This window comes from Halichoerus grypus, chromosome 3 (genome assembly GCF_964656455.1).
Source record: "Halichoerus grypus chromosome 3, mHalGry1.hap1.1, whole genome shotgun sequence".
Classification (NCBI taxonomy): Eukaryota; Metazoa; Chordata; class Mammalia; order Carnivora; family Phocidae; genus Halichoerus; species Halichoerus grypus.
In genome coordinates, this window is record NC_135714.1 from 76,792,657 (window position 1) to 76,820,257 (window position 27,601).

At 38.4% G+C, this 27,601-nt stretch overlaps 1 protein-coding gene across 1 annotated transcript; it reads right to left on the bottom strand.

Moving 5' to 3' along the window:
• Window positions 1–423: 423 nt before the first annotated feature.
• HPGDS (hematopoietic prostaglandin D synthase) lies at window positions 424–25,960 on the bottom strand. The gene is made up of 6 exons (XM_078068974.1): window positions 25,936–25,960; window positions 18,310–18,451; window positions 10,784–10,876; window positions 10,131–10,240; window positions 4,271–4,369; window positions 424–759 (listed from the first exon to the last, which is right to left on the bottom strand). Exons 2-6 carry the CDS (start codon window positions 18,440–18,442, stop codon window positions 595–597), a joined length of 600 nt encoding a protein of 199 aa, XP_077925100.1. The 5' UTR covers window positions 18,443–18,451; window positions 25,936–25,960; the 3' UTR covers window positions 424–594.
• Window positions 25,961–27,601: the final 1,641 nt, after the last annotated feature.

Below are 27,601 nucleotides of genomic sequence, written 5' to 3' on the forward strand. Positions count from 1 at the left end.
ATCCACTTTTTAAAAATTTCTGAGTGGGTTTATCACTGAGAAACAAGCCGGCAAGGCAGCTACCCACCCTGCTACCTGTGCATGAGTAACAGGTGTGCAGTGGCCACTCATTAACAGCCTTGGAAAGAAGTGATGGGATTGGGCACTGGTCATGCTGTGCATCTGTTATTTACATAGTGATTTGTGGACCACAGAGCTAGCAGCAAAGTTAACACTTTATGCAATTACAGCTTAAGTCCAAACCATTTTGGGGGGAAACGTGTATGTTCCTTAACCATTGTGACTGAAATCCATGCATGCCGAAACCCATGAAATGTGAGCCCTGCCTGTATCATAAACTTTTTTCTCAATTGTAAATGATGTGAAATTATTCTAAGGGAAAGGGAAAAAAAACAAAAGGGATACTCGAAACTAAGTGATCTCGTTCCCCCCTCTTTTTTCTTTTTTTTTTTTTAAAAAGCAGAATATGGCAAAAGTGAAAGAGTTGGTGGAGCTGCGGAGGGGAGTGTGTAGATTCCATGGCAGGCTGACGTAGCTTCTTATCTGATGGAAGTGATGCTGTGAATAGCAAAGCTTAGAGGCAGCACGCATTACCTAGAGTTTGGTTTGGGGCCTTCGTTGTATCCAGTCAGCGATAGCAGGAATGGCTTGAACTTTCTTCCGTAATGTTTCCAGCCTGGGATGGATGTCCAACAAGTCAGGTTTAAAGACCAAAAGTGTGGTACTGCAAATTTCCCAGTAGAAATCTGCCCAAGTTACCTAGTTTAAAGCAAACAAAAATTGCCATTTGAACATAGAAGGCATAACTTACTAAATCAAGAATAGTTTTTTAATTCAAAATTATCTGTTACTACGAAAGTGGAATGAGTATATGATAGAAAATTACAGATAACACCATACTCCCAACACCCAGAGGTTGCTACCATTAACACCTCTTTGTATAATGGTATCACGTGTGTGTGTTCTAAATGAGATCTTAGAATACATACTCTTATAACTTGATTCAGTCTCCACCTCTCTGCGACAATACATTGTCTAATACCCAATCAATACTTTTTCATCTGTTCCAAAAATGTCCTTTATAGGACAAAGCAGAATCCATTCCAAGACATGCATTTCGTCTGGTTATGCCCTTTAACTCCCTTTTACTGGAGATTTCACACTAGTCCTGAAGAACATCATGTCTTCAGGATTTGTGTGGTTATTTCATCTTACTTACCTTGTTCCTTTCTTTTGCAGAGTATAAAGGGATAGGGTGCAGGTTATCCCTAGAGAGTTCGTAGTTGCAAGTGAAATATTTTTGGCTAACACATTAGATTGCATCACCTCCGAAGACATAAGGTGTCTGAGCGTGGATCCCCAGGTGTGATGACAGCCTGGTCCTACCCTTGTATACTTTTTCTTTGTACACTTTTTTTTTTTTCCCTTTGTGACTAGAAACTAATCTGGCTGAACATTACTTTGACTCCAGATGATGAATACCCATCAAAGAGTGAAGTTTAAATGTGGGCTATCCGTAGTTTTATTTTTGTATGGAATCTAATAATGCTAATTGCTAGTGTCTTATGAACCTGCATACTAAACACCTGTCAACCAGGAGAGTTTTGGGTTAGAGGATTCACAGTTCAGTCAACACACATTTACGGCGCACTTACTGTGTGTGACGTGCAGGTCTACGTGCTAGGCTGGGCTGGACTGGAGAGCAAGATGTGATACAGGCCCTTTCCCAGGTGCACCTTTTGTTTTAGAAGCAGGAAGACAAACATTTGTCAACCAGTAGGGATGATGAAGAAAAAGTGAAGTGATGGGAAGGACCCTCAGGTGGTCATGGAGGGAAGACCTTACATGTGTGACATTTAAGCCCAGGCTTAAATGAGAACAGGATCCAGACAGGCAGCGGTCTGCAGATGAAGCCTTGTAGGCAGAGGGAACAGCAAGTATAAAGGCTCTTAGGTGGGAGTGAGTTGTGTGTTGGAGGAGCACATAAAACGCCAGTGTGTGTGGAACACTGAGGAAGGGAGAGTGCTGAGAGATGGGGTCAGGAGGTAGTTTACAGAAGAATCTTAATAGAAAACAAGGGTGGGGGGGATTTTAAGTCCTTCAGTAGGGCAGGGAGAGGACCATTTTAGGGAAGTCTCTTGGGGAACGTGGGAGGAAATGAAGAGGCATGTGATAGGTTGGAAGTTGAGAATAAAGATGTGGAAAGTATGCGTCCGGGTCACCCAGAAGGACTCAACAGACCATAAACAGAGTAAGTCACAAGAGTGCTGCCCAAAGCAGTCTGTGTCTTCTAGAATGCAGCCTCCTTGAAGGCACAGACTCCGACCTACCACAGCATGAGTCATGTTTAGACTTGAGTTTTTGTCAGTAACGTGCTCCTCTCTCTCAGTAGTAGGGCTGTAATAGCTGATTGTCTCGCTTTTTGTGATATTACTAATTATTAGTCAATGCCTTGGTCTTTTCCAACCATCAGGGGTTGGAAAATGGTGATAGTTGATTTTAATCTCCCCTTTTTACTTACTAACTGGAATACTTATATGAAGACAAACTTTGCCCTTCGGTTTGTGTTATCTCAAGGTACAATTGGCACAGATCAGAAAGGCAAGATAAATTCTTCATTCAAACCTCCCAACTTTTTAAAAAAGAGTTGTCAGAGTAATAATTTGTCTCCATATCATCTTCCAAAAGTAACCAATGAAGTTCTATTTGGTTTGGGGGTTTGCATGTATGTGTTTGTGTTTGGTTGTGGTGGTAGGAGTGGTCATCATAAATTCATGGATTCATTCATTTTGATTTGTTTCAATCCACTGCTGTTAATATTCTTAGCGAAGCTTGAATTGTCCCATATTTAGCCAGTGGAAGCGTTTGCTTCAAGTTGACTTTTGAGTCCCCAGTTCAGTTGTCTTTGATAATTTATTTGCTTCTGATATGACAAGGTATTTCCAGCTCATCTCTTACATTTCCTGTCCCAAACTGAGAACGAGCCATTTCTCTAAGAAGCCCTGGTTCCTTTTAATATTTAGAGACCAGAATCTGAGTCCTGAAGGTGCCCAGGACAACAGGGTTGGTCATTGTTTCAAGAAAAAGAAATACAACATGGTTTTTCCTTTATTTAGCCTAAGATACAGTCAGTGCATCATGACCTTATGTTATATATATATAAATTTATATATTCACATATAATATTTTTATATATATTCATATATATATTTCACATTCAGGAATAGGGTGTTTACTTAGCTTCGCTGACCTTACATCTCTGTCTTCTTTCTCCCACACTGAAAATCCTGGTTCTCAGTGACATCCACATATTTTCTTACTGCTTTACCCCAAAATATAGTTATATCAGAAATCCTAATAAAACAATATGACTGTACCCAGTACCACTAAGAATATAATTACAGGAATGCCCGTTTTATTGCGCTTTGCTTTATTGCATGTCGCAGATAGCGCGTTTTTGACAAATGCTTGTGGCAACCCTGTGTTGAGCAAATCAATTGGCACTATTTTTCCAACAGCATTTGCTCACTTTGTGTCTCTGTGTCACATTTTTGTAATTCTTGCAATATTTCAAACTTTTTCATTATTATGGTAATCTGTGATCAGTGACTACAACTCTGAAAGCTCAGATGATGGTTAACATTTTTTAGCAATAAAGTATTTTTTAATTAAGATATATACATTGTTTTTTTAGACATAATGCCATTGCACACTTAACAGATTACAGTATAGTGTAAACATAACTTTTATATATACTGAGAAACCAAAAAATCCATTTGATATGTGATACTATATTGCTGTGGTCTGAAACCAAACCCATAATATCTCTCTGATGTATGCCTCTACTAAAAATGGTGTAAGATTTCTATTTTTTGGTTCTGAGAGAATATTTATAATAAAATGTGTATTCAGGTTACTGTGTTTTACAAATGATGATATTTCTTAAAATGGTTCTCCTCAAATAGGTACTTCTCTACACATTTCATGCATCAATTTAACATAGGTTCATTTGCTTCACTTTGCTTTGCAGTGTTAGCTTTTAAAAATATTTTCATTGTTTTTATATAATTATATAAAATATTTTAGTTCATAGTTCCAAAGTTAAGTCCACCAAAACAGATTTATTCAAAGTAGTTTAGCTTTTATCCCTGCTATCTATTCCTTCCTTATGGGTAACTTTTTTTTCTCACTGAGTCTTTGTAAGTTTTTGGTTATATGTATGTGTATATGTGTATACTTGTATTTTTTAAAGATGTAAAAACATACTCACAGAGTTACCAATAAGCCACTCCTTTTCCGCTAAGTATGTGTCCAAATCTTGCAGCAGATGAGGTCCATCATATGTAAGTAGCTCATTAAACATCTGATTCTAGGAGAGGATGAAGAAGATCACTTTAAGGATAATAGGAAGAAAAATAACATGATTTGAAGAGGAAGTAGATTTTTCCATCTTTATTCTCCCACATGAGTTCAGAAAGAAAGAGAAGTAGCTATGTGTTCTTGTTTGTTTGTTTCAAATATATGACATTATCGAGATTGAGGTCTGATTCCTTATACTTAGTCATCCCTTTGTTACTATGGATTACTTTTGTGTCCACTTCTTACAGTTTCTTTGTATGTAATGACCAAATATTTCACCTACAAAATCTTTTCATGATTTTTATCTTAATTTTTATTAAGATAATTTATAAAATTATCCTCATTCTCTTTGAAGTGAAGTAACATAACTGAGGGTAAAGAAATTAGTTTTATTTTGTATGGCTAGGCTCCTTCAGCTTGGCAGTCTTTTATTTCACCATCACACTTAATGGAAGTGATCTATAATGAATCCTTATGCTCTTAGGCTTTATGGATCTTGTTGGCTTGACATTGTGCCTTAGTATGAGGTTTGTCTGCCTTGACTATTATCTACAAAACCATCAATTAGTGCCCCCTTTTGATATATTATGTAAGGTAACATTATAAATCAAATATCCTTAGAAGAGAAAAATTAAGATATATCCATTTTTAAAAATTGTCTTTTTCCTTGAAACTCTGAAAGACCAAATAATTTATTCATGGCCTCTTTCTTTGTAAGAAATGTTTGCTTATATATGAAAATTCTGGCCGGTGTGTATCTTGGATATAAAATGTAAGCCAAACTCAAAAATACCATAAAATATGTGTATATATATTATTTATTAATAATGATAAATTACCTATAATAAAATCCAGCCTTACTAAGGCAAGTCGGGTAGTGGATAGCTCCCTCACCAACTTGCTGATTTACTTTCTGTTATTACTATAACTTAGCAAGGTAATAGAGATTACTGCCACATAATGCCTTGTTTGTAGGGTACAATTTACAAAAGCATCATTACATATTTACATACATTTGCCCAATTTTACAAACTGAAACTTGGGAAGCTTGTCATTATTTTGACTTTATATCCTTTCCACTGTTCTATACCACCTACATTCATAAGGTTCTTTCTCTATGGTTAATATGTCATAGTTTAAAATAAAACAGCGTGAGTTCTTCTTACACATGATTTGTGAGCTGAGAGACAATGGGCCCAGATCCATGTGGCACTTCCCACAGCCCAGCCCAGCTCAGCTCAGCATCAGGTGGGAAGGTGATGGCCAATTTGGCTCTCCTAAAAAAGCTAGAAATGGAACGGAGTTGAATGGAATAGGATGTAGCTGCTGGACAGCTTTCCAAAACTTTTGTGTGCTCACCTGTATCATCTTGTTACTTCTTCGAATGTGCATTTCCACCACTTAAGGTACACGTACACAGATGCTTGTGCGCACACAGTGCCACATAAAAATCTTTTCTCTGTATTGACTTCTCCCGTAGCCCAGGTTCTCTATAGGTTTGGTGAATCATCCCAGTGACTCATCTCATCCAACGATATGTAAATTACTAACCCCAACATAATCATTAGTATTTAAGAGTCATTGTAAGGAATACTCACCAAAATAACATAAAGAAGTTGAAATTTGATTATACATCCTTTTTTCCAGATGTGTACTTTTTAAAATGCATTTCTTGATAAATCTTAGATAGCCGCTCTTACACTTGGTAGACTCAGAAATTTCCTTCCTCTTCCTCTGGAGACTTATAAGTCAGGAGGTTTCTCAACCTGAGAAGTCATTGCTACAGTATTCTATCAAAGGACTTTTAGAGGAATGATGTTTCTCCAAAGCACCATTTTTAAATCCATACTACCAAAATCGTTTAGTATTGGAAATGCGCCACTGGCATTTCTTTGATCCTGTTCATCCTTCGTCCTCCCCTCCTCATTCTTTAGATGAGGAAACTGAAACAGACAGGTTGAATAACCAGAGAAACACTAGTGGTAAATTCAAGGATTATCAGGGTGACCAATGTCCACAAACATATTTTGCCTTCTAAATTAATTTTAATTTTTTAAAAACTGGAAGTGGAATTTTTAGCAACAGATACTGAAATATTTATAATTATGTGTATTTGATAGATTTTGAGGGCACATATAATAAGAGGACTATGTTTACTATCCATCCATCTTCACTGTTACCAATATTCTGCTTTTGAAAAATTACCTGACCACAAGGTGGCAGCAACGCGACCCACTTCAGGGAGACTAGGTGAAGAAATGAACTAAAACTATGCAGGTTTTTTGTCGTATACTAGCCAGGTCCTCCTTATTAATCAGATAGTATGTAGGCAACTGCAATATTTCTGCAATGCGTCCTCTCTTCATATGACTTATTTATAAATTTGGTTTTTGTCCTGTGAATTTTTTTTTTTTTTGAGATAGGAGGTATGTAAGAGCATTGTTATTCTAATACAAAGGTAGAGCGTTACTCATATCATAAGCATTCAAAGAATAGTTTCCTCTGGGAGGTAGCTTCTATTATGGAGCCTCAGCCACAGAAGGGTAAAAAATAGCTAAGGGCAAGCCCATAAGTTGATAGACTGCCAGTCAGTGGGGTTTTGGCATGTGAAACGAAAAGCTTTAGATCCGTTTTTCTAAATTGGACATTATGTATCTACTTGTTTCTGCATTTATAAGTATGTGTAAAATAGAGATGCCATGTCCGACAAAAAGAAAAGCAATGAGCAGTGAACTATATAACACTATTAATTATATATATTAATAGTTATTAATATACTAGATAATACAATTATAATATCTAAAATTTGTTGAACACTTTCGACCTAGTCATAGGTACTCATGCTAACATTTAATCCTCCCAACATACTTCAAAGTAGATTCTATAGTATCCCTACTTTACAGACGAAGAATTTGAACTATTGATAGGTAGGTATGTGACAACTAGAAGGGCATCAGAATTCAAGCCTGGCAGTGTGACTCCAGAGCCTGAATATATTGCTATATCAAAGCTGAGCTTTTATTTTAGACTTTGCTCTGGTTAGTCATATATTTGTGTGTGTGTGTGTGACACACCTTACATTTATATCAAGGAATCAGTAAATGTGAATACTTTTATGTTCCAAATATCTCTATTGAAATCAGAAGTTCCTAATTAAGTGGTATTTAGCATAAATATGTTTAAGTAAATTGTTAAACTGTCATTCGCTCTGTGCGGTACCTTTTGGATATAGACCTTAAGCCCCACCGCATACGTACACACCGACCAGCTGCCGGCCCTGCGGCCTTAACAACCAGTGGTTAAGAGGTCTGAGTCCGAGCGGCTGGGATTTGAATTCCTTGTGTACCACTTTCTAGCTAAATAACCTTATACAAGTTACTTCTACTACATGAACCTCAATTTCTCCATCCGGGAAAATGAAGAGAACAGTTTCTCCCTAAGGGATGCTCTGGGTATTAGTCACTCATTTAAAAGGAAGTATGCGTAGGTGATGAGGCCATGGCTCTGGGCAACTCCATAACCACTCTGATTCTCAGTTTCTTCATCTGCAAAGTGAGCATGATGATAGAAAGCACGTATCCCATGAAAGGATTGGGAGGACTGGCTGAGGCCGCACGCGTGCAGGGGCGGAGCAGCATCTGCACATGCTGTCGGAGAAATCAGCTCTTGCTCTCTGTCGTTCGACAGATACGTAGTCCCTGCTGCGTGAAAGGCACACGGTCGGTGTGGGGACACGAGTGGTAGTACAGACATAATTACTACCCTCACCACACGTTCTACCGGAGGAGACGAGTCAATAAGAGTTTAAAATACAGAGTCTGTGATGCGTGCCCCCCAGGAAACCACTAGGGGGCGGTAATGGAGCATAACCTACAAGGTCTATTTAGAATTCTGGATAAAGATGATGGATTTGACACACATGTATGATTTTTTTCATCCCCAAACCACAGTAAATACATATTTTTGAAAAGACAGCACCCACAAAGAGGTGGAAAACAGGAGAGGAGACAAGAGAAAACAAAATTCAAAGCTATAAAGCTCATGGATGACTGGTATCTGCAAAGGGAAAGCTGAAAACCAATACTATCTACCCCATAAAACCCTCAAATGGTTCAGAAAAAGGCAGGCTACATCCAGGATTGTGAGTAAGGAGGTAAGGGAGAGGGTAATGTGAGGAGTGGCTGAAAGCTGTGAAAGAGGTAGTTTTAGCATAAGATTTCCTTTTTCATTTTACACTGCTTGACACATCCCACTTCCCCGTGTTTATCAGAAGGCTGGAGAGGGGAAATCGATGGTCTGTGTGTTGGGAGCAGACCTTCATAATGTCTTCAAAATAGGGGATTGAATGAATATATGCATACTGAACACTAAGTTCTGAGACTCGTAGCCCTCTCTTCGCTGATTGTCGGTCACACCTTTCTTTCCAGGCAAAAATCGGAAGTCTTCTCTAGGGACTCTTTCTAGACCCTAAAGATAGTAATATTGGGAAATACTCCACAAATGGCCTAGTGATGCTCAAAATCAACACACCCTGTCCACATGCCGAGAGCTTTGGGTAAACTTTTTAATTTTCCTATTCTTTATCATGGATTCTAAAGGATGGTCTGACTCCTGGGGAAAGACAGACCAAAACAAAGAGGAAAAATATGGTAATAAAGATTACAGAATGACAACGGTGCACCAGGTTTTTTAGGGTGACCAAACCAGACTGAAGCAGTGTGACACACAAGACGGACATATCCATGCTGTCCGTCATCAGTACACCTCTTGTCATCGAGCCTTCATTTTAATTTTGGGAATCCTGGAGGACAAAGTAAGCAAAGACAGAGGATGGCATCCAGGAAATAGGACTCCAACTCAAGAGAAGGACATCCCTGGGATGGCAGTGGAGGCAAGTCCAGTGGGGACAGATATGCAGCTGCGCAGAAAACCCAGACAGCTCTGCAAAAAAAGAGGGGGATCTCGGCCAAATCTCTCCAAGAATATAGTGGATAATCTGATATCATTGACCTTGTGGAAAATTGTATTGGCGGCCTACTGGATGGTGTGGGAAGGTTCAGCAATAAACGTAAAAATAATTAGGCAAATGAAGGACAGACAATTACTAATTTTGAGGAGGTAAAGCAAGCAATGAAATAAAATCAAAGTATACTACAACTGACAGTTCTGTACGATATTTGCGTAGGCATACTAACGTAACAAGTGACTATTGATTTGGCCAAAACATTTTAATATCATTATATTGGGAGTTCAGGAGAAGGGGAGCAGAGACAATGATTACATAAGAGATAAATTCTTATTACTATAATAAGAAGTCCAGAGAAACTAAAATTAGTGAATCAAAGAAAGCCGGATTTATGTGTCCTAAAGAAATAGTTAAAAGTGTTAAAAAGTGGGTTATGTCTGAGGAGGTGTTAATGTGAAGAGACGGTAGAGCAGGGAATCACTGTATTTTGTTTTAAATTTCTTAATATAATTTGATATTTTAAAACTATAGGTATGTCTTACTTTGATAAAAAGAAACTTTTTTTTTTTTTAAGATTTTTTTATTTGAGAGAGAGAGAGAGCAAGCACAAGTGGGAGGAGGGGCAGAGGGAGAGGGAGACGTAGACTCCCCAGTGAGCAGGGAGCCCAATGCAGGGCTCGATCCCTGAGCTGAAGGCTGACGCTTAACCAACTGAGCCACCCAGGCGCCCGATAAAAAGAAACTTTTTAAAGCACCCCACAAGTAGATATGATTAATAGTAGTAATAACAAACTGATCACATTACTTTTATATCTTGTTTTTTCTCTGCCCAAGGAAAACGTGACATGAAATCGTCCAATGTGTCCACAATTGCATCAACTTGACATTGTTCCAATTCTGTTTTTCCAGCCAAATCTATAAAATAGAGACCATTTAATGCCCAGACATACGCTGGATTTAATTTACTATATTCAAATGTTAGCTTTTTAATAGACAATATATTCTTATGGTTCAAAAATTCAAAACAATATAAAACTGTATCCAATGAAGACTAACTTCTATCCGTGCCCCATCCATCTCATTGTGCTCCTTTACCTACCTACCATATTGTTAACCATTCTATTAGGGGTTTTTTTGTATTCTTCCATTATTTCTTTATGAAAATAAAACTATATATCCCACTCAATATACACATCCCCATATATCCTACAGATCTTTCCTTTACAAGTTTGTTAAGGGCATCCCTGCTCTTTTTTCAGCTACATGGGATTCCTGTAAGTAGAAGTGCCACAATCCATTTAATTACCCTCAGCTGATTAGGTTTGTTTCTTTCGTATCTTTTGTTTCATTCTTTACACTATACTGTTCAATAATAAAGTTATTTAATAAATAAATAGTGAATATATGTCATGTATTTTTTTCAGTTATCAAAACTCTTCAACACAATAAACATATTACCTGTGTTTTTGGCCAAGTATCTTGCTATTGCCAGGCTCTGGTGAAGGTTAAGTCCATCGACTTCCAAAATGGGGATTTTACCAAATGGAAGAGCTTAAAAAAAAAAAGCAAAAAATCAACTTCCATAACAAAATCAAGTAATACTACTTCCATTTTTACATTTATCAGTAAAATGATGGAAACAAATCATGATTTTAAAGTTCTGGAATTCCTGAATATTTGTTCTAAAAGGGACAATAGGCCCCCTCTAGTGGAATCTTTATAAGTCTTTTATTTTTTTTTTATTTTTTTATTTTTTTAAAGATTTTATTTATTCATGAGAGACAGAGAGAGAGAGAGAGAGGCAGAGGGAGAAGCAGGCTCCCAAGGAGCAGGGAGTCTGATGCGGAACTCGATCCCAGGACTCTGAGATCATGACCTGAGCCGAAGGCAGACACTTAACCATCTGAGCCACCCAGGGGCCCCTATAAGTCTTTTAGAAGAAGAGTTGTTAGAAGACCTGCTGCAGAGTTCATGGCAGCACCAGGTCTAAAACCCAGGTTTATAGTGATACCACATATTAAACTGTGTATTACCTCATAGGCTTACATATACCTACTACTTACCTTCTAAATAAACCTTTCTTTTAAAGCTTCATTAATTTTTGTGGCCTCGATCAGCGATACCATTAATTATTCTTTAAAACCATAGTCTGGGGCACCTGGGTGGCTCAGTCGACTAAGCATCTGCCTTCGGCTCAGGTCGTGATCTCAGGGTCCTGGGATCGAGCCCCACATCGGGCTCCCTGCTCAGCGGGAAGCCTGCTTCTCCCTCTCCCTCTGCTCCTCACCCCTGCTCGTGCGCTCTCTCTCTCAAATAAATAAATAAATAATCTTAATAATAAAAAAATTTAAAAAAGAAATAAAAGAAATTTTTAAAAGATGAGGAAATGGAGAGTTTGATTTATATATTGAGTTATGATAAGGAATTTAGCCACATTCTTATTTTGATGAGGGACTATGTGAAGTATATAGTAAGGCAGCAAGCAATTTGTACAAATACAGGGCAGCCTCAGAGCAGATGCATTAACATTTTATCTGTAGATCCTACTTTGTTTTCTTATCTAAACTTATTATATTTTTGTCGAGGGTAATATATGTTTTTATAGAAAAATTCTAACTTGATAAATAAATTCTACCACATAATTATAACCATTTGAATATTTTAATTGCTTTCTCATTTATATTTAAAAACAGCATCCTAAAGTATGTATTTGTAAACCACTTTTTTTATTCGACAACATCTTTTTGAAATCTTTCCAAATCAGTGAAACATCACCTTTTTAATGGCTACATTATATTTTATCATATGTATTGATCACAATTTTTCCAACCGGTGCCTTACTTTGGGAAATATAATTATTTTGGGAAGAGAGAAAAGAACAAAGTGCCGCTCACAATCCCATGACCCTAGAGCAACTACTAGAATCAACCGTCAAGTGTCTTTCGTACACATAAGTACAAGATGAACTGTGGTTCACGTCAGGAATCGAACCGTCTTTGAGTACATACCTAATGAGTGTGCCGAGTACTAGTCTTCGTGATGCCTCATCTGCAGCGAAGTATGTGATTAGGAATTGACATGCCTAACATTTTGAGGGAGGCCCCCTTTATGCTAGGCAGTGTACTACATATTTAACGTACCCATTAGGTTTTCTAGTCCTCACAACAACCCTATGATGTAGGCATTAACTATTATCTCATTTTACAAATGAGGAAGTGAGGTGAAGAGAGGTTATATAATTAGTCCAGGTCACATACCTGGTAGAGGTGAGATTCAGACTGAGTTCAGCTGGAACTTTTGCTCAGCTGTGTTGATAGTTCTAAGAGCCAAGTTTTGAGAATACATTAAAAATCAGAGCAAACCCAGAGGATAGTATCCAAGTTAGAGAAGGGTCTGAAAACCACATTTTATAAGGCTTGGCCGGAGAACTTGGCACTCTTTACTGGGGGAGATAAAACAAACGAAGACAAAAGAAACCTAATAGCCATCTTCAAATATGGTGCAGCTGTCAAACGGATGAAAACTTGGACATTTTCCGACTACCTCTAAAATGCAGAGCTACAATTAAAAGGTACTTTAAAAGGCACAGATATTAACTCAAGATGAAGAATAATTTTTTAGCATTGGCACCATGGATGACCTGTGGGATGGTAAGCTTTCAGCTACTAGCAGCATTTGAGCCAAGCTTGGGATGATTGCCAACACTTGGAATATCGGGCTGCATCTAACAAGAAGAAATTTAAGAATACAAACGCCAAGTCCTTCATTTGGTTCCAGAAAAAAATTAATAACTTTGGGGTTATTGGAGATGTAATCCAACAGGAGCACCTGTCGAACAACTTTAAGGAATTTAGTGATGCTGAATATAAGGCTGTGGGATACGGCTGTCAAAATAACCACTATAATCTTGGTAAAATGTCTTTGGATAGTATCTGGACCTGTGCTGGGCGTGGTGGTCCTGCTGTGCTCTGCGCTAGTCCTATGCCTGGAACATTGTGATTTCCCAGGCACCACACATTAAGTCTAACAGGAGCTTGTCCTTCTTGGGTGGTGAGGAAATCCAAACCAAGGGATATAAATGGATCACTCAAGGAACAGAAGAGAGTTGTCCCTTGGACCTACCGTGCGGATCTGATATAGTCCATGGGAAACAGTATCTAAATCAAGAAGTAGAGCCTGGGCTGGGAAGTTTGGGCTGACAGTCACAATGATGATCAGAGAAACAATCAAGCAAGTTCTAAAAGTTGGTAACTAGAGGGATGGATGCATGAGTTAACTGGGACTCAGTTCTGTATTCAGCCAGTGACCTTTATCTCCACTCAGAGTATTATCATTGAACTGTCTACACAGCAGTGGCTTTTTCTCTATGCTGTCTTAAAGATACTAAACTGCTTCAAATAATTGGATGTGAAAGAAGGAATAATCAGCTTTCCATGATTTAAGATGATATGTCCAAGACCGGTGTATGAAAGCCACTGAGGAGATAGATTTTAATTTTATATAAGGAAGGGTCTTTTAAAATTTTCCTTCTTTCTTCCCAGAATTTCACTGAGACATTGGACATCCTAAACCTACTGAGTCTCAATTTTTCTAATCTTTTTTCTCTAATTTTTTATTTCTTTTTCCTATTGTACTTTCTGGAGGAGTTCCTTATTTTTTATCATTTCATTGATTTCATTTGTTTTGTCTGTATCAAATTTTTAATTTTCAAAACCTTTTTGTCTCTGAACATTCCTTTTTATAGCATGCTTGTTCAGAATATATAGAATTTTTCTCTCTGAGGGTCTTTTTTTTTTTTTTTTTAAGATTTTATTTATTTATTTGATAGAGACACAGCGAGAGAGGGAACACAAGCAGGGGGAGTGGGGGAGGGAGAAGCAGGCTTCCCGCCGAGCAGGGAGCCCGATTGGGGCTCGATCCCAGGACCTTGGGATCATGACCTGAGCTGAAGGCAGACACTTAACGACTGAGCCACCCAGGCACCCCATCTCTGAGGGTCTTATATCTTTTGAAGTTTTTTTCTTGCTACATCACCCTGATGCCCTCAGCTGATTTTTTCTCCCTCTGCTTCTTTGTTTATGTCTATTTCACATTAGAGGCCTTCTCACAAATATCTCTTAATTTATGGTTTGCCATTCCTGTTTTAAATAAGCGAAAGGAATAGAAGCTAATTGGAATCTCAGTGTATATGGGATCGGGCTGGGCCATGGCCTTGAGACTCCCATCTGTCCAGTGTCTGTTAGATATTTCTCTGGGACTGATCGGCTTCCCCCCGAGAGAACTCTTTCTGTCCAAGGGATACTCGTCTGGGTGTAGCATTCTGATTGGGGAGCCGGGGATAAGGGCTCTGGGTCTCACGATTTAGTTTCTAGACTTCCACTGAGTCCCGCTTGTAGTATTGTGTCCTCAGAAATGCCTGTTGTCCCACAAAGCTCTGGTCCGTCGTCTGTTGAGAGTCATCTCCATACTGCTTCCAGGGTGGTCATGCTGTTGCTTCACATGCTTCCAGTCCACCCTCTGTCGGTTCAGCTTTTAGAGTTCTCTGTTGCTACCAATTCCTGAGCCTTTTGGGGGCTCCCTGCAGTGATTCGGCTTGCCTTTGCCTCTACCAGGCTTATATTTGGGCATCACTGGCCTACTTAGTCACCTTACCATTCTTGGACCTGTTTTCCAGCTTTAAGAATTTTGTGCTCTCTTATTCAAGCTTGATGTCTTTGTTCTTGTAGGGCTTTGCCTTTTTTTTTTTTTAAAGAAGTATTTTAATGTTATTTGAAAAGAAAAAAATGTCAATACCTGTGCACAGTCCACCAGGTTTGACCTGGAAGAACTTTTTTTTTTTAAGATTTTATTTATTTATTTGAGAGAGAAAGAGAGAGAGAGCGCGAGCATGTGTGTGCACAAGCAGGGGGAGGGGCAGAGGGACAGGGAGAGAAGCAGGCTCCCCGCTGATCAGGGAGCCCCATGAGGGGCTGAGGGGCTTGATCCCAGGACTGTGGGATCATGACCTGAGCCGTAGGCAGATATTTAACAGACTGAGCCACCCAGGCGCCCCAACCTAGAAGAACTTTTTAATAGAAATATCCAATGATACTCTAGGTTATCACAGAGGGGAGATCATAGAGGGTTTCTAACACCAGAGAGCACTCCTGAATCAGATAGGAGATGAGGCCAGCTAAAATTTGTAATAAACTGTTTTTAACATTTATTTTTTCCTTTTTTCTCAAAGCAATAAAGTCAGGATTTCCCGGCTTCCCTTGCAGTAATGTGTACCAATGTGAAGAAGTTCTTGCCAAGGGGCTATAAGCAGAAGTGAGGTGTAAAACTCTCTGGTCATGCGGTTGAAAGAAAGAGATGTGCCTCCTTCCCTCTCACACTTCCTGTGAGAAGGAGACAGGAGTCTCTTACACTATGTAAATAAGACAACCAACTAGGGGTGGCAGATCAACAGAAAAAAGGAACCTAATCTTTGACAGCTCTGTGGAGCAGAACTGCCATATCAGCTTGGGCTTTTATGCAAAAGAAATAAATTGCTATCCTCTTTAGTCCATTTTTGTGTTGGGTGTCTGTTTTTGTTTTTTGTTTTGTTTTGTTTTAATTTAAATTCTAGTTAGTTGACATACAGTTCAATATTGGTTCAGGAGTAGTGTTCAATGGTTCATCATTCACATACAGCACCCAGTGCTCATCATAACAAGCGTTATGTTAATCCCCATCTCCCATTTAGCCCATCCCCCACCCACATCCCTCCATTAACCCTCAGTTTCTTCTCTGTTGTTAAGAGTCTCTCATGATTTGTTTCCCTCTCTTTCTCTCTCTTTTTTTCCCCTCCCAAATGTCCATTTTGTTTCTTAAATTCCACTTGTGCTGGGTGTCTGTTAAAGCATTGGAAACTATATATATATAGGAACTATATATATATAATATATATATATATATATATATATATATATATATATATATATATATATATCCTAACCATCATGAACTTTAAGATACCTTCCCACTCTAAGAATCTATGAAAATATTAGGTGCTTGGGTGGCTCAGATGGTTAAGCATCTGCCTTCGGCTCAGGTCATGATCCTGGAGTCCTGGGATCGAGTTCCGCATCGTGCTCCCTGCTCCTTGGGGAGCCTGCTTCTCCCTCTGCCTCTCTCTCTCTCTCTGCCTCTCTCTCTCACTCTCTGCCTCTCATGAATAAATGGATGGAATCTTTAAAAAAAAAGAATCTATGAAAATATTAAGAAAATTTGGCAATTCCATTTTCAATAACATAATGAAAAGTCAAGATAGAATAGGGTATGAGGCACTCAAAGAATTTATATCTAAAAACTAAAAGGCAGAATTTGTTATATGTAACATCTTTTCAGCTTGTTATCCATCTTAATTAATGGATAAAATTAAACTTCACCCATTTTATAACAACAGAATTAAAAATCCCATGTACAAATTCTGATAGCAGGAGGAAAGTTTGGATATTAATGAGAAAGTTTCATGAGAACAGGAAATAAGATATTCTAGCCCACCAGGGAAGAGTTCTCTAATAAGGAAAAGAGTGGCTAGAGGGCTAATGATTTTTAAGGAAATCATGTTTCCGGAAGGCATGTGGCGATATGTATTGTTAATATGCCAGTTATCATGGTGTTATTGGCATTATCTAGTGTAAATAACTTGGGCCACTCAATGAAATTGACCTGTGTTTGAAAAACAGTTTTACCTTGCTAGGACTGTGAACCTGGAAAAATTACATAAATTCTGTGTGCTATAGTTATCCCAGCTATAAAATAGATACAATAATACATCCCATGAAGGCATGCTGGAGAAATTAAATGAAATCCACCAGGTGCCCAAAAGTCTTCAAATACTCAATAGTTGTTTTCAACTTCATCTTTAAGCAAATTTGTAATAATACCAACACAAAAATGTGAATTTTAGACAAATAATTAATATTTAGTTAGTATTTCTAGGCAGACATGATGGGCAAAGAATTAGCTCATCTATCCTTTCTTCATTCTAAAAAAGAAAAGAAAATAGCACCTAGAGGATGACTTACAGCTTATTGAGAGCCACACACTTTTTAATGTAATAATATTTCTAATTCTTCCCCTTTGTCCTGAGTGCTAACTAGCATGTTTTCATTGGATTACCTGCCCAGTTTGTCAATTTGCTCTTCCCTCTGATCAAACATCCCAGTTTTGTTCACATATTCACCCTTCTTTTGAATAGTCACATACTTCATGAACATTGATTCTAACCCCAACTTCTGAGGTAGACTAGATGGTTCAAGGTTCTTCCCATCTGCTTGGTCAGTGACTGGTTCAGAAATGGACATGTGACCCAATCCGAGCCAGTGAGACATGACAAGTTTGCTGAGGTCTTCTGGGAGTTTTTGTTCATTCTTCTGGGAACACTTAAGGAAGCAGTGCTCTTTCTCTCTCATATACCTCTTGATGTTACTGTTCAAGGCTGTGGGGCTGAAATTGCTGCAAACTTATTGCTACTAGCCTCATGATGCCGGCAACACACAGAGGAGGAAAAATGAATAAAGTCATCTCCTGAAACCTGTCCTATTTCTGGATTTTCAGTTATGTGATACAATTTCCTTCTTATTTAAGCCACCTTGAGTTTGGTTTTCTGTTAGAGCGGCATATCTGATCCCTTGTCAGAAGATTGTAGATATCTGTAGTAAGCCCATCCAATTCGAGTTGTCAAGAATACTTGCTTCAGGATTCCCTCTTTCAGCTCTTATGACAAAACTTCTTATTGTTTATCTTGATATATTCTTTCTGTGAGGTTTGTGTTTTCATCTTGAATAGGAAAATTTGGGCCACATAGCATTGATTTAACTTTCCTGAACTGCTGCTTCTCAATGTAAAGCTACATGAGATTTAAAAACCTCTATTTTTTCATTTCCCTGAGGAAAGACAGAAGGTTTTGGAGACATATTTTCCCTACATTTTCATAAACTGTTACTTGTGCCACTTACTTGATTTGACTTCAGGCCAATCAGCTTGTTCTATCCTGTGGTCTTCATATTTTATGTCCAAATAAGCAAATATGTAACGAATAATTTCCGCTCTCCCCCTCATATTAAAATAAATGAGTTTGTAGTTTGGCATGGTAAGATTCTGGAAAAAGAAAAATTGAAAGATTATTTTAACAGCCCTCTAGAGATGTTTCAACATTTTCCTTTGGGGACTTTTTCAAAACTTTATGGCATATTTTGAGATAACTGGGGATATTAGAGAATATTTCAAAGCCTGAATCCTAATAACATATGGGGAAAATTTGACAGAATTAAGATCATGACCCTCTCTTTAAGAACTAACTGGATGGGGCACCTGGGTGGCTCAATTGGTGTCTGCCTTCAGCTCAGGTCATGATCTTAGAGTCCTGGGATCAAGTCCCATGTGAGGTTCCCTGCTCAGCAGGGAGTCTGCTTCTCCCTCTCTCTCTGCCCCTCCCCCCCACAGCTCCTGCTTTCTCTCCCTCAAATAAATGATTAAAATCTTAAAAAAAAAAAAAAAGGAACTAGCTAGAACATTCCAGTGAAATAACCAGACTCAAATTTTACTTACAAAAAAATTCAGAGTGAGAGGCTATCTATCACCAACTGTCAGAGGACAGAGTCCAAAACTTTCCATTTTAAGCTGTTTTTGTCCTGCCTTTACTCACTTGTAATTTGACATTTGGTTTATTGTTTGCTTTGGTGACTCAGCTGAGTTTGTGAGGACAGCTGGATGAGGATTTCAAGAACAGGGTACCTGCAAGAGGATGGGAGCCAAGCGTTGCCAACCTGAGCTGGCCGTCCGTCCGCTCCCTTCCCACCCCCGTGGAATTCCCCTCTAGGAATCAATGACTTAGGGAAACATTGCTCTCTTTTTTTTTACTGCATCCATGCTGCTGGGTTGCAACTTCTCTTAAATTTCGGAGAGTTGGCTAATACTGGCGGCATTGGGTAAGCTGTAGGTCGTTACAATTTTTTGATTTTCTGTGATTTGTATCCTCCCATTGTCATTGTTTATAAACAATGATTTTAAGCAATAGTAGTAGCACGTATGGTAATTTTATGATGATCCGGCAACTGAGAAAGAAACGTTTTCATTTGAAATTCAGCTCTTCATCTTAGTTGCTATGTATCTTTGGGCTAATCAATAAAATCTCTCTGAATTTCAAAGTCCACTTCTGTAAATAGAGGTACTAATAGGGATTTGGAGATTTAATGAGGTAATACATGTAAAGCATTTAACACAATGCTAAACACTTAATTATTAGCTATCAACAATAATAACTTTGAATTCATTCTATGGTCAAGAATAAACACTGTGAATACAGTACACTAAAAATAAATAATAATCATAGTAATTCCATGAATAGAAGTCATAAATATCATTAATTTTAAGTGGTTTAAGTATAAATAGTTCATTTTCTGCTAAGGAAGTCTTTCAAGGATATTAATGGAATGTGAGATAGAAAAGTTGGGCTGAACTCTCAAAACAAAATTCTATCTGAAAGCACATCACAGGGTCCTGGGTGGCTCTGTCGGTTAAGCGTCTGCCTTCTGCTCAGGTCATGATCCCAGGGTCCTCGGATCCGATCGGATTGAGTCCCGCATCGTGCTCCCTGCTCAGCGGGTAGTCTGCTTCTCTGCCACTTCCTTGGCTCATGCGCTCTCTCTTGTGCGCGCACGCTTTCTCTCTCTCTCTCTCTCAAATAAATAAAATCTTAAAAATATATATTTGAAAGCACACCACATAAAAGGTCAAACACAAACCATAAAAATGTAGATTGCCAAGTTCGTGCATTCATGGTGTCTATCTATGGTGAGGATGACTGCAAAGAACTATCTGGTTGCCTATCTAGACCCCCTCAAGATCCAAGAAATGATGATGATGGTGATTTCTGGTGACTCCACTTCTCTGGGCCTTGGTTTTCCCTGTCCAGGTGTTGTGGGGGGAGCTGGTGCTCCTTGCTGGAAACAGAGTCACTCTGAACATCCCATGCCCATCCCACTCCCGTTAGCCAGTCCAGTCTGCACCCAAGTGACATGTGGCACCTGCCACACACATCACTATGTGAGGGAGTGCTCTCTCTAGAGGGAAGAATTCGCTGGAGTGAACTAATGAAATCCCAAGATTTACAGCCCCAGTACTTTGGGGGAGAAATATGCATAGAAGGAGTTCAAATTTGGGGTTAGGACTAAATGAAGCTTAATGTGGAGCTTAGAAATAAATAGTGGGAAAAATAGGAGAGTGCAAAAATAGCCAATAAAAAATGTAAAGTAGTAAGCTTCCTTCTGAAAAAAGGAAATACTTATGTAATCACAATAAAGGGAACATTCTTATCTAGGAAATAAAAAGCATAGTGGTTACAATTCCTTGATCTATCTGTTTTAAATCTCAAAAGAACAAAAAAAGCCTTCAGAGTGGAAAAAGTGTCATTCTTGGTTGCAGTTTTTGTTTGGCGAACATTTTACACAACTTTCCTTTATTGATTTTTGCTGTCATAGGTCAATTTTTCCTCAGCAACAGAGACATGATATGCATTTTCCTTACAAACATTATACGAGTAGATTTATATACATCCATTATGATCAATATTAAAAATTAAACATACAACTTTTTCTCATTTGGTCAAATGCCATGTAAATGTCAGTGTCTACCTCCTAATTCTGCATGAAAACACAGGGATTGTTTGTTGTTGTGGTTCATTTGCAAAAACATGCTATTTTATATTGTGTTTCACTCAAGTAAAGAAGACATTAAGAAATCATTAGCGTAAGTTGGCAGCTATCTATAGTTCTCTGCAAATATATCTTTAAATCTAAGATTTGGCACAGGTCCGTGACCATCTGACAAATGCTTATCTTTCCTTCTAGAACATCCTTTCAACAGTCATGACTCATTAATGAAGCTGTACTTGCACAACACATTCCTGTAGTTACTTGCATAATTATATTTTCTACTGAGCACAAGTCTGGTTTCTTGATTTTTACAGCTACAAACTTCCAAACCTGAAGACTTTTGTTTTTTAGGGTAAATGTGCACATTTTTAGAACATGAAAAATAAGTAAATGTAAATGCAATTGGAAACATTTATGGATTCTTCAAATCCTTTCTATATTTTATAAAGCTTTTGCATAAAAACTAACAGAAGAGGGGCTCCTGGGTGGCTCAGTCGGTTAAGCATCTGCTTCGGCGCAGGTCATGATCCTGGGGTCCTGGGATCAAGCCCCATATTGGGCTCCCCTGCTCAGTGGGGAGTACCTCTCCCCCAGCTTGTGCTCTCTCACTAGCACTGTCTCCCTCAAATAAGTGAATAAAATCTTAAAAAAAAAGCAAAACCTAACAGAAGAAATTCCAGGTAAATATTTGTATGGTGAAAATTTATAAGGAAATTTATAATATAAACTAATGATCACCAAAGAGGACAGTGCCTAAAAAAAATTTTTTCCCCTCTTACTGCATTTAGCAGTAAATTTCTGTTACAATAATCTCACTTTGTTAAAGCCTTTACTTCATGAGGATGACGGGTTAAAAGGATGAAAGTAAGACAAATCGCGCTCCCACCGAGAGATGCAGTGAGGAACTGGCTCAAGGGCGGAGCAGATCAGTGGCAAAGGGAATGTGTGATTTTGGGGTCACCCCTGCCACTTACTATCTGAATGGCCTTGGGCAAGTCACCTGTCCCCAGCTTTAGTTTCCTCACCTGTAAAATGGTAAAGCAGGTCCCTGAGTTCGGAGAGAGGCAGTGTCATCCACGAGGGTAGCTCCTTCAGAGAAAAGGAGAATCAAGTTCCCCCTCAAATGGGAGGCTGTATAGAGACGCACTGCTGGAAACTAGGGCCTGGCAAGCTTTTATATACAACTTTTAAAAGGTCAAATTGTAAACCTCCAGTAAAACTGATAAAGAAACTGTATGAAAAGTCATAAAAATTAATATTATACACAAGAAGGGGTCATAAGAGCAGATGAAATAGATCATTCAAAATCATAAGCTAACATGGCAAATAACTTTATGTCCCTGAATCTGAACGCTTAAATGGAAAAATTTTTAGAAATATGTGAACTAACACGAATTAAAACAAAAAACAAAAAACACCTGAAAGCCTGCATGTAACACTAACCAGTAAAGAAACTGAATTGGTAGTTAGTTACATTCATGAAAGACACCAGGCCCAAAAGAAAATAGAGTCTCTACAAAAAAAACTTAGAGCAAACATCATACATAATGGGGAGCCAATAGAAGCATTTTCTTTAATGTCAGGAATAATGAGAACCCCAGTATTACCCTTACTGTTCAACATAGTCCTGGATGGCCCAGCTAACTCAGTAAGATAAGACAACAATAAACAACATATGTAAGGAATGGAAAAGAAGAGACAAAACTGTCCTTATTTGCAATCAAAGTTACTGTTTGTATTTAAAATTCAAGAGTGTCTGTGAATAAACCTGAGCCTAAATTTCAAATGGAAATGCTAAGGACCAAAGTAACCAAGACAAATTAAGAGAACAGAAGGAGAGGACTTGACCTACCAGATTGCAAGACTTTAAAAAAACCTTGTAATGAGGATAATGTGATCTTTGTTCAGGACCAGACATCTAGAGGTGTGTAGAGTCTGGAAACAGAACCTCAGATATATGACAGACATGCCATTTCAGTGGGGATCTAATGGGACCAGACTGAGACAAAGAAGAAAACTATACAAAATTAGATCCCAGCTTCCCATAATATATAGAAATAACACCCAGCTGCATGATAGACCTAAGTATGCTTTGCCTGGCCTAGGCAAATCCCAGTATCATGCTGTTCCCTGTGAGCTTCATTTCTGAGCCCTGAACACTGTCACTCCGTGTTAAGAATCCCATGTAGGGGACGCTGCAAAATGTTTCCTGAAATGATACAGGACAAGAAGTAAAAAGGTAAGCTGATTGTGCTTAATGCTTTCCTTTACAACTAAAACTAACCACTGGCTTCCTTCCACTCTGAAGAAGTCATTTAAAGTTCCTGATTCAAGGGGTACCTGGGTGGCTTACTTGGTTAAGCGTCTGCCTTCGGCTCAGATCTTGATCTCGGGGCCCTGGGATGGAGCCCCACATCGGTCTCCCTGCTCAGCAGGGAGTCTGCTTCTTCCTCTCCCTCTGCCACTCCCCCTGCTCATGCTCTCTCTCTCTCAAATAAATAAAATAAAAGCCTTTAAAAAAAATCAAGTTCCTGATTCATCAGATAAATAAAAAACCCACTTAGAATGTGTTTGAAAAATAAGATACACAGTTTCTCAAAGAACATATGAATGATGACTCATAAAACCCCTGCATAGACACTTTCACCTGTGAACTCAGACAGATGGAGCCATTAAATGCAAAAGAAGATTTAGCTTTTAATATATAATATTTAATGTTAATTAAATATTTGATTATTTTAATTACTTAAATATTTAATTATAAGAGATAAATAATTAAATTATTTAATCAATAATTAATCAATTAATATTTACATGGAAAATAATAGTGTTTTTGAAAAGTTCTGTCTTGGGGAGCTCCTTTCTTTCTCCTCGTTTGTAGCTCTTTTTCCTTCAGGTAACACTGGCACATTTCAACTGATTAACGACCACAAAACACAGGACTCTTCAATCCCAGAGACCATTTTAATGCAGTCATTGATAAAGCACAAGCTATAATAAAACCATTTCATTTTAACTGAGCTGAGGTTCTAATCTGTATGTTGCTGTAAGCGCACAGTAAAACATAGTATCAAAAATGCTAATGTCTGCCAGAAAGGAGATAACCTTCCAAATTCAACTCTGGCCAAGGAGGCTAATATTCATTTACTATGTTACATACCTTGAAGATTTCAGCAGGTAACTGAAAAAATGAATTGAATTTTTGGAGTAATTTTGATGGATAGAAAAACTTACAAATAAGGAATTAAGTATTAACCATTTACAATTCACTTCAAAACCTAAACGCTATTTATCTTTATTTTACTCATAAAAGTGTTGATCTACATGAGCTCTTACTCTTAAATAAAAGGAATGTCAAACATACTCAAGAATTCCAGATATAGTTTTATATATGCCTAGTAGTAAAGCAATAACCTACAAGTCTGAAGTATAAGAACAAAGATTATTTGTGAATTTGCCGACAGTTCTTTGCTAGATCCCAACTTGACCAGTATTTAACCTACACAAAATGTACCGGCATAGAGTATAATGTTTGTGATCCCATCATATAGACTGTAGTGTTTTGAATTGTAAAAAGTGGATTTAGAGAGCAATCACAGGAGCTGCTGTTGTCTACATAAGAACTTCTTGCACATTATGGCATTAAATAACAGCACTGCATTACCCGCTAACAGTTGGTGGTAAAGAATGTTGATTTCCCTTCTTCACAGGGTCCCTGAGCGTGTCTAGTTCGGCTCTGGAAAAGTTGCCAGGTTGGAGTTAAATTGTAGGACAATAGAGAAATATAAGCATTTTTGTTAACTGAGTAAAATACTGATTTCAGTCGAATCCTGAATGTTTAATTTTGCATTGGCAAGCCAGGATCTCTCTTTTCCCACCAAAGACCAACTAAATATTTTAAATTGTTGCCTCACGTTAAAGCCAAAGCAAGAGGAATAATTGAAATATCCTTTGGGAGCTGAGAGCTCAAATTCTTAGTCTGGGGTAAATGCCTTAAATTACCTCTGAAACCAAATGATGATAGAATGCAATTCTTGGCAAAACACGGAGATGCTTCAACAAAATCAGCCTTAAAATGATAGAAAATATTACAAAGAAAATCCCTAAACAGAAAGAAAGAAAGAAAGAAAGAAAGAAAGAAAGAAAGAAAGAAAGAAAGAAAGAAGAAAGAAGAAAGAAAGAAAGAAAAAGAGAGAGAAAGGGAGGGAGGGAGGGAGGGAGGGAGGGAGAGAGAAAGAAAGAGACAGAAACAAAAAGAGAAGAACTTCACTGCTTCACACATTGAAAATATTAGTGGGGAAAATTCTGGAAGAATTTTTCCTCCAGTACTGACTGCATTTTTTATGCTAATATCTACTTAAAGGATCTTTTAAAATCTTAAAATCCTTCAAAATCTCCAGTACCTATATTTCTCTTAGAAACTAGTGTTTGATTTTGGGGAGCCTGGGTGGCTCAGTTAAGCATCCAACTCTTGATTTAGGCTCAGGTCATGATCTCAAGGTCATGGGATTGAGCCCTACACCGGGCCCAGGATGGAGCCTGCTTAAGATTCTCTGTCTCCCTCTCCCTCTGCCCCTTCACCTACCCTCAAGAAAAGAAAGAAGAAGAAAGAAAGAAAGAAAGAAAGAAAGAAAGAAAGAAAGAAAGAAAGAAAGAAAGAAAGAAAGAAAGAAAGAAAGAAAGAAAGAAAGAAAGAAAGAAAGAAAGAAAGAAAGAAAGAAAGAAAGAAAGAAAGAAAGAAAACTACTGTTTGATTTCTACCTGGCCACTAACAGAGAGGCTCTGAATGAGAGCTGAATGAGTGGCATGGTGAAAATAGGTATCAGTTGCTCAGTCACACACACAATATCACAGTAATAAAAAACACTAAGATGAAGAAAGAACACTATCTCGTTTCTTATCTTTGTAGAGTTCAGTCGTATCACTTACTTGTGCTACGTCTCCGTGGAGTCTAGTATCTTCTATGCTCTCATCAGTGACTGCGTCTTGGGTTTATATGATGAGTAAGGGACAATCACAAGCCAATGAGAGATGGAGCGACTTACTTCCCCCTAAGTCTCTTCCTTCATTTCTTAGATGAGATATGCCTGCCAAACAGTCCAATCCTGCAAAGACTTCTGGTTCTTCTTGGCATTTTATAGGATCTCTGTGTAAATAATAACCTAACATATTTGCATTCAGTTGATAAAATCAAAGTTGCAGGTGCCGATGCGTGCCTATTGCTACATGCTCATCTATGTTTAAAAACCTTACACCATAGGCTCCCGGAGAATGAGAGAAAGTGAACACAAGTAAGCCTTCTTTTCAGATATGCACGGGGCTGGCTTCTGCAATTCACTAGGTCTCCTTAGGGAACGCTTGGCTGACCACGTCTTCACCGGGACCCTCCTCCAACAGTCTCATCCCTCACCTGCTGTGTGTTTCTTCGTTACCATGTCTGACAACATAGTGTATTTTCTTGGTTTGTTTTCACCCTCCCCCAGCAGAATGTGAGCTTCGTAAGAGCAGGCCTTTCAGTGTTCAGTTTACTGTGGTGCCCTCGTTATGGGAAGGAATGCCGGGCACGTCACAGCCACTAGTATATCTTTGCTGAATGAATGATTCCAAATATTATATTGTCCCACAAATCACATTTTTACGAGGACTCCTTAAGTTCTCATTGCTGCTAGCGTATTTCCTTTACATTCCTTTTCTCCGAAGAGCCATATTGTTTAAATATTTAGTGAGTACCTAATCTTTGCTGGGTACTATTCTGGATAATAGAGGTAAAGCAGTAAACAAAAACAAGAAAGAAAAAAAAATCCTTGCCCTCATGGAGCATTCCTTTTTTTTTTTTAAAGATTTTATTTATTTATTTGAGACAGAGACAGAGACAGAAATAGCGAGAGAGAGCACAGGTGGGGAGGAGAGGGAGAAGCAGGCTCTGCACTGAGCAGGGAGCCCCACGCTGGCCCCATCCCAGCACCCCGAGACCATGACCCTAGCCCAAGGCAGAAGCCCAACCACTGAGCCACCCAGGCGCCCCCCCTCATGGAGCATTCTTAACAATATTAGTAACGACAACCTTAGGAGGTTTTGAGAGCATTAAATGGGTACGTAAATGTGTGCTTAAAAAGACGTGTGCATCACCTCCATGCTTACACGGAGGTGATGAGTGTTTTTCTGGCCTCCAAGATACAATTTTGCTATAGGAGAACTTTGGTTCTTCATGAGCCTGAGCTATATGGAGAGAAAATATCAGCCGTTTCCAAAATGCTGGGACCTAATCCATGAAAGCTGGGAATGGTACGTTTTCTGGCACTACGGACATTTTGTTGAGGGAGCAGTTTCAATAGCTCATGGGAAGCTCCGGGCCTCAATTCCGAATGAACCACCTTAGGCTGGGAAAAGATCCAGAATTATCAGTATCAGTCTGGGGTTTGGAGGAATTTATATAAATTGTTAACTTGTCACCTGTGGACACCAACTGAAAGAAGATGTGTAAATGTGATTCTGAAAGGAATTGCTTCCTAAATATTAACACAGTCCCTGTGGCTTATGTAACAAATGTCAGATGCATTGGTGCTGTGATCACAGTATCTTTGTATAATTGCTG